The sequence below is a fragment of the Megalobrama amblycephala genome, linkage group LG2, assembly GCF_018812025.1.
Source record: "Megalobrama amblycephala isolate DHTTF-2021 linkage group LG2, ASM1881202v1, whole genome shotgun sequence".
Lineage (NCBI taxonomy): Eukaryota > Metazoa > Chordata > Actinopteri > Cypriniformes > Xenocyprididae > Megalobrama > Megalobrama amblycephala.
In genome coordinates, this window is record NC_063045.1 from 24,370,188 (window position 1) to 24,378,870 (window position 8,683).

General features: G+C 36.5%; 1 protein-coding gene across 1 annotated transcript; it reads left to right on the plus strand.

The window, feature by feature from the left end:
• The first annotated feature begins 1,335 nt into the window (after window positions 1-1,335).
• On the plus strand, window positions 1,336-6,444 carry dusp5 (dual specificity phosphatase 5). The gene is made up of 4 exons (XM_048167485.1): window positions 1,336-1,833; window positions 2,741-2,883; window positions 3,256-3,475; window positions 5,722-6,444. Exons 1-4 carry the CDS (start codon window positions 1,470-1,472, stop codon window positions 6,114-6,116), a joined length of 1,122 nt encoding a protein of 373 aa, XP_048023442.1. The 5' UTR covers window positions 1,336-1,469; the 3' UTR covers window positions 6,117-6,444.
• The last annotated feature ends 2,239 nt before the right edge of the window (window positions 6,445-8,683 follow it).

Below are 8,683 nucleotides of genomic sequence, written 5' to 3' on the forward strand. Positions count from 1 at the left end.
AACAATTTTTTCCAGCTGATGAATGACAAAAACATTGACATCCAATCAGAAAACATTCAAGAGCTCAAGCGTTCAAAGTGACAGTCATTTATTACTCACCCTCATACCGTTCCACACCCGTAAGACCTTCGTTAATCTTCGGAACGCAAATTAAGATGTTTTAGTTGAAATCCTATGGCTCAGTGAGGCCTTCATAGGGAGCAATTTCCTCTCTCAAGATCCATTAATGTAAAAAACATATTTAAATCAGTTCATGTGAGTACAGTGGTTCAATATTAATATTATAAAGCGACAAGAATATTTTTGGTGCGCCAAAAAAATAAATAAAAAAATAACAACTTATATAGTGATGGCAGATTTCAAAACACTGCTTCAGGAAGCTTCGGAGCATAATGAATCAGCATGTCGAATCAGCGGTTCGAAGCGCCAAAGTCACGTGATTTCAGCAGTTTGACGGTTTGACACGCGATCCAAATCATGATTCAATACGCTGATTCATAACACTCCGAAGCTTCCTGAAGCAGTGTTTTGAAATTGGCCATCACTAAATAAGTCGTTATTTTGGTTTTTTTTGGCGCACCAAAAATATTCTCATCGCTTTATAATATTAATATTGAACCACTGTACTCACATGAACTGATTTAAACATGTTTTTAGTACCTTTATGGATCTTGAGAGAGGAAGTGTCATTGCTCCCTATGAAGGCCTCACGGAGCCATCGGATTTCAACAAAAATATCTTAATTTGTGTTCCGAAGATTAACGAAGGTCTTACGGGTGTGGAACGGCATGAGGGTGAGTAATAAATGACAGAATTTAAATTTTTGGGTGAACTAACCCTTTAAACAGAACGTGTGGATGCTAATATAGTTAAAAGGGCAATTCACACCAAAAATGGTTCTAATTCTATGAGAATAAGGGAAGTCCACACCACAACTAAAGACACAACAGAAGAAGATATCGGTGGAATCACTTTCAGAACGATTAATTCCCGGCTAATGAACTATAAAAACATTCACAGCTTATTAGCGTGAACGATAATAGCCTATGGTTAAAGGTATCTTTATAGTTATTCCGCAGGTCTTGATGTGAATTGGCGCATAAGCCCACATAGCCTACCTCATATTTTCAATTTTATTTAAAGGAAAATGGAATTACAAGAAAATGACACAATATGTGCAGTGCCGTGATGAACTGATGATTTAAATGTTCAGAATTCGCTTCTATCACACTTTCGAGGGCGGGTTTAGTCAACAGAATGTGGGCGCGCTCTCGTGTCGGTGTGTCCATATATGGTTCGTGACGTCAAACGCCGGAGGTTTCATTCATATAAAACCGATCCGACGGAATCCCCTTGGAGGAAATGTAGACTCAGGCACAGTACGCAGGGTTTAGTAGGCAACCTACACCCCTGAAACATTCACATCACTAATAACAGCAGTCCTCCACATTTCACTGTATCGCTTCAACATGAAGGTCTCAAGTATTGACTGCCGACGCCTGAGGAAGATCATACGGAAGGAGTGTGGAAGTTGTCTTATTGTGGACTGTAGACCGTACTTCTCCTTCTCCAGCTCTAGCATCAGAGGCTCCGTTAATGTGAACTTGAATTCAGTGGTGGTCCGGAGGTCCCGCGGAGGTCCGGTACCTCTACAGTTCGTTATTCCGGACGAGGAGGCTTTGTTTCGGCTCCGGGAGGGCAGCATCTCCGCGGTCGTGGCTCTGGATGACCGCACACCTCATTTACAAAAACTGAAAAAAGACAGTATTGCTCAGATAGTCATTAATACTTTGTCACACTTGGCGAGTAGCGCAAGCATCTTCTTCCTAAAAGGTGAGTGAAGAATGTTCGTTCGTTTTGTTTAAAGTTTTCTGTGTTCAAATAGCTCTCGTTTAATTTTTATGTACACTAGCCTACATTTAGACTGACGATGTCAGGACAAGGAAAACAAATCAGCCTAATAAAAATATTTTATAATTCTTAAAAATGCTCTGAATTGTACGGAAATAATTATACAAAAGAATTACATTTTAATAATGAAACTAATATATACATTTTGGATGATATATATAAATATTTATATATATATATATATATATATATATATATATATATATATATATATATATATATATATATATATATATACAAACAATTAAGAATCATGACTAATAGCTAAATAATTACATATAAATGTATTTATATAATAATATTATATATAATAAATAATAATGAAAGTGAATGTGAACTGAAATTATAATGATACATTTTTATTATATAGGCCTATATAACGCTTATAAATTTACATTGAAGTTTAACATTCACTTTTGTGCTGTTGAATTAATAGTTTTATTTAGTTTGACAGAGCACATCATGCTTTTGTCTGGTTTTCAAGAGATAAATTCTCGATGTGCGTCAAAGGACGAATGAGTCAGAGAGGGAAGAATGAGAACCAACACAGTAATATTTATAGCTATACCATACCATATTATTACTCCTTCCAATGATATGCATTCAAATGTACATTTTCAAATTGGCTTATAAATGTGCAGTTTAAACGAGGATATTTTGATGAAAGAAAAGAGCTCATGAACACTCTCCCTCTGTTGGTGGGATTTGCTTTTTGCCTCACACTCTGATCAGAATGAACTGCTACACGTGAAGCTGTTGATAAGGCGAACGACTCAACAATCCTTGATTTAAAAGACAACTCATAATAACACCACATTTCTCATTGCAGGAGGCTTTGAGAACTTCCATTCCCATTACCCCGAGCTTTGCACTGAAACCAAGTCTGTGGACCTGAGTGAAGACAAAAGTGAAAGAGTCGTCAGCAGTCACTGTGACAAATTGGGTTCTCACCACAAACCCGACTATGATCAGGTAAGAGAGAAGAAAGCAAGCTGTTGTTTCCTCATTTTAACCCACTTCCACCGAAACCACTTCCCCTTAACTGTGGGGGTTTCTGCAACAGCTCCCCCTCAAATATGAGTCAAAATACAGAGAACAGGCCATGTGGTCAATGATAATGCTCTGTGAAATATATGTGAGGCTAATATGGCTGTTGACAACCATCCATCTACACAAGAGCCCCCTTTAAAAGTGTTCAAAGACACCCAGCGGACCAGAAGGTCCTTTTATGTCTGACCTTTAGTCATGCTATTCAAACAGTGCCTGTACACCACCTGTTGGTCAGTCCGTTTTCCCTGAGAGTTTCGGTTCTGATATCTGTGTATTATTATTGTCATTCTTCAGGGACGGCCGGTGGAGATCTTGCCTTTCCTGTACCTGGGCAGTGCCTATCACGCCTGTAGACAGGACTATCTCAGTGACCTCCGCATAACAGCGCTGCTGAATGTCTCACGCAGGGACTCTCGGCCCGCCAAAGGACAGTTTGACTACAAATGGATCCCCGTGGAGGACAGTCACACAGCAGACATCAGCTCACACTTCCAGGAAGCCATAGATTTTATTGGTAAATATTGTGTATGTTCTATGAATATATATCATTTAATTTATTTATATATATATATATATATATATATATATATATACACACACACAAATGTCAGCATCTTTAATGTTATGTAAACTTCACATGTATGGCTAAAACCATTCCCAGAACTCAGCACTGTCCTATAGATAGGGCAGCTTATTTCAGGTCATTTAAAAATAAGACTTCTTCTGCCTTACTAACACATAATTTCCATAATCCGACTTGACTGCACCTTTATTTACACCTCCATGTTACTTGTGTTACTTCTGGAAAATGCAATTAATAGCAACTCCTACAGAAACAAATGAGAGGAAACATATACAGATAAAAAGGACATGTTACTGTGAGTCACGGGTTAGACTCCAACATCTTACGTATCATAGGCGTGGCCAGTGTGTCAGTGGATGAGTCGATGATTAGTGGTGTTAGGTGTGTGTGGAATACATGAATGGATTATCAGGTAAATGTGTTTACACAATGATTAGACAGTGTTTAAAGTTGGAATTAAATAGAATTTGCGATAGTCTTTTCTTCCTTATTGTGATACGAGTGAAATGGCTTCTCTAACAAGAAAAAATGTAGGACTGGACTTGATTTTGTCCATCAGTAATTGTTTGGATGGTTGTGGTTTGCTATTGGTGGATCTCATGTGAGTGACAGGTTGCCCCGCCCTCGCGCCAGTAAACACATCGTCAGAGAAGAGATGGCAATGCAAGAGGGAGGGAAAGTAATTTTGATTAAAGATTATGAGGGCACCAGAATAAAAAAAAAATAAAGTACACTTATAGATAATTCATAATAAATACTGTAATATTCCATAAAATAATAACAAGAATTGTCCATTTTGATTTCATGGGCAATTTATGGGCATCTATGGGTGATTCATGTCCAGGTTCACCATAATAATGTATAATATATTAAATGATATATAATATACTTAAATTGTACTTAAAATGGTAAAAAAAAAATATATATAATTATGTAATATGTATGCATAATAATAATGATAATGCCTTTGATTTATGCAAATTTGAATAAACAATCATTGTATTACAGTATTTTTTTACTGTATACTGTATTACAGCAATGCAAAACTAATAAGAATCGATTGTCGGGATGCATTACATTAATGAGTGAAATATTGGACACAATACAAAATATCTTAATTGTCCTAAAATAAAGCTCCCTGTGTGACCTGTATTCATATTTCAGTTCCTCCTGTGGAGCTTTAACCATGTCATCCTGTCATTCAAGAACACTGACTTATGTGTCCCACATTTCCGAGTATAGCAACATTTATTTTACATTTACCTGAATATAGACAATAATACTTAAGAGACCATGAGATAATTTGGTCTCTCGCAGGAAAGCTATAACATTAAAATGAAAGAATAATCCATCGAAAGCGTCGGCTAATGAGTGTGTGGTAATATTTAGGCGCATTAGCGAGTGTGATAGTCATTATGACGCCCACAGCTCGGCCCCGCTCTGCTCCAGATGGGCTTCAGGCGTGATTCACACCAGCAGGTTTTGTTTTAAAGAGACCAGCAGTGAAAGATCTCGCATAACATGCACAGCAATTCCCGGTGTGTGAGAGTGTGTGTATTATTGAGAGAGATAAGTCTGGAATCTGCTTAGCTGTATTAAATTAGAAAGCAATACGCAATCTAAGCTTTCCATAATGGTGCGAGTGTGTGAATATATGGATAAGACACAGAACCTTCAGGGTGGAAATGAAATTTATATGACGTTATGATAAAAAAGAGCCAGGGAGGAAATGAAATAGCCAAGCGATAATGGACAGAGTATATTCGTAGGATGATTTCCCCAAAAGTCTGAACATTTTTTGTTTTTGGCGCTTTCAAAACATTGCTTTGTTTGAGCATTCTGACCAGCCCATAGCAACACTGGCTTAACCAATGGCATACGTTTGAGGCGTGGCTATTTGTTTGAGTAACCAATGGCAGATGAGGGGCTTGATTTGGGAAACTTGTTTGAAAACAGTATTTGCTATTATTATTTAATTGCTATTGCTCTTATTATTTAATTTGGTGGAGCTATTTTTATTTATATTCCTTTCTTTTTTTTCCCATAAGCTCTTCTGGCTTTATAAATAAAGTCTGACTTGAAGCTTGATTTAAAAAAAGACAGCCAGTATTTTTAGTGACTCATATGCTGTTATTTCAAGAGCTTTTGTAATGAATTTTTTTCTTTTCTCTCCACAGAACGTGTGAAAGAAGAGGGAGGTAAAGTGCTGGTCCACTGCGAGGCTGGAATCTCTCGTTCTCCCACCATCTGCATGGCATACATCATGAAAACCCAACGGCTGCAGCTGGAGCAGGCTTTTGACGTCATCAGACAGCGGCGTGCCATCATCTCGCCCAATTTTAGTTTCATGGGTCAACTACTGCAGTTCGAGTCGGAGGTGGTTTCTTCCACGCCTCCATCTGTTACTCCTGCCGCTCAGGAGACACCCACCTTCTTTAGTGGTGACTTCAAACTCAAAACCGAGAACTTCAAATCCTCGGTTTTCACCTTCCCTACCTCCTTCCTGACACCAATGCCCATCCAACCATCGGTTCACCAGTTCAAACTGAGTCCAATAACTGCGCTGCCTTAAAAGGGCTGCCGACTCACTGCAGTCTCAGTGTACTTGAAAAATAAAGGACGGGCGAACAGAACAAAGCAATGGACTATCACAGGGAATAAAAATGTTTTCATATTTAAAAAAAAAAAAAAAAAAAAAATCATGGAAGACAGTGTTTGCTTTTTTGATTTTGTTTGCCTTAGAGAAAACCACTGCACAATGATTACACTGCAATACCTGCCTTAGCTCGATGATGTTCTGCCTATATCAACAGCCTAGCTGGGCAAATTAAATTATTTTTTTTAAACAGTTTCTTTTTTATGAATTGTGGATCTGTTAATAAACATTTTTACAGTGTAAATTTTGTTCATGGTGTCAGTTTACTATTAGTAGGTTTGATTTACATATTTAACAACATATATTTTACACGTTTTAAACACATTCTTCAGATATTCCCCCAAAACCAGTGCAGAAAGTCAACACTATTGTCACGAAAAGGACAATATACCACTCCATGCCATTGTCATTGACAGTTAGGCCTATAATACCCCTTTTCCACCAGCATGAACACTAGTTCAGAGATAGTGCTATTGCCTGTTCTGAGTTGGTTCGACTGGCGAGCCCTCTAAGGCTGGCCACACACTAGACGATTTTCAAATCTTAACTGATTTTAAAACTGTGGGAGACCACAGACATAAGGGTAGTTTCAACCAATTTTTAGCATTATAATGCTCCAAATGCACACACTAGAAGATTCGTCCGGACAGCGAGACCACACACCTGTCGATTGTAGTAACATTTTCACAGTGAGACAAGATCTCACAGAGACTTGCGAGATCAAACGTGACTTTAGAAGAAATGGAGGACGAGTGGTTCTTCTAGACAAGCAATGTTTTGGTGCTACTTACGAACCACTTTTCCCGGTTCAGAGCTGGTGCTTTGGGTGTCGAAAGACAAAAAACTATAGGCTCTGGCTCAGAACCAGCAATCAAACTGCCTTCGTGGTAAAGGGGTATTTATGTTTGCCCTCACAAATATATATATATATATATATATATATATATATATATATATATATATATATATATATATATATAAAGGAGTTTCAGGCCAAAGTAAAAAAGACACAACAGTGACCTCTGCTGTGTCAAATACTGCAGCAGTGTGTATATATATATATATATATATATATATATATATATATATATATATATATAGGGCTGTCAATCGATTAAAAATTTTAATCTAATTAATTACATACTCTGTGATTAATTAATCTAAATTAATCGCATACATAAGGTTTGCTGTGAACGTATTAAATATTTCAATTCAAATGAATCAATGCAGGGTTTTTCCTGGGTCAAAAACGGTCTTCGGTGGTGACAGACATGGTCATCCACACAAACAGTAAAAAGTGCCCTACCCACGTGATCTGCGAGCCCAATACTGACAATAAAGTACCCGTCACTCTCACTGTAATTCTTTCTTGCCCTCTTTGCAAAAAAAAAAAAAAAGTGATTTTATAGCTTTGTAAGAGAAGATGCTTTTTTGCTAAACCTGAAAAGTATTAAAAAGTAGCATTTAGAAGTTATATTAACTAAAAATATAATTTTCTACCATATACAATTGAATGCACCTAGTTAACAACAACTTGCTTTGTTCTGGTTTCACCTCACTCCAGTCTAAACTAACTGATTTTATAGGTAGGCCTAATTTACTACAGATTGACATTTAAATAACCTGAAAATACTGTGGATTATTAAGGCTAATTTTACTAACCACTCTTGCTAAATGGGGTAAGCACACTTATGTTCTCATTTCAGAGTTGTTCAAGTAAATGATTCATTATAGACCGTGTGGACAGATCAGTTGTTGTCATGATTCATTAAAATGATTTGTCAACACAGAAAACACTTGTGTACACTGGATAGGATTTTCTTTTTGTTTACTGAAAGTGTGGTTTATGTCAGCTGCACGTGCAGGGCGCCTGTCAGAGAAGATGAGGTGACGTTCTTTTGAGCACTGTTCACACCCAGCGGTTATTCAAGAAAAACATTCTCCGAATGCGCCTCGTGAAACATGGATTCGGTCTCACAGACTTTTAGCATTGTATCAGTTGATTTAGATTATTATGTGTGAGGTAGAGAGAGTGCAAAGACGGGGCTTACTTTGAAGACAGAGAGCTCGCACGCACGAGAACGGCTCCAGGTTCAAAGGTCAATACGGAATGAATTAATCTGCATTATTTTTTCTCAGATTAATTAATGTTATTTTGACAGCCCTAATATATATATATATATATATATATATATATATATATATATGTATATATATATATATATATATATATATATATATATATATATATATATATATATATATATATATATATATATATATATATATATATATATATATATATATATATATATATATATATATATATTATATATGTATATACATATATATATATATAATTCAATAAACAGTTGTTAACAAAATAAAACTAAATATACCTTTAGTGGAACATAAGCCCCTTTTTACACCACACAACACAAATTTATTTCAAAAACAGGACGCACACTTGCAGATTACACAAA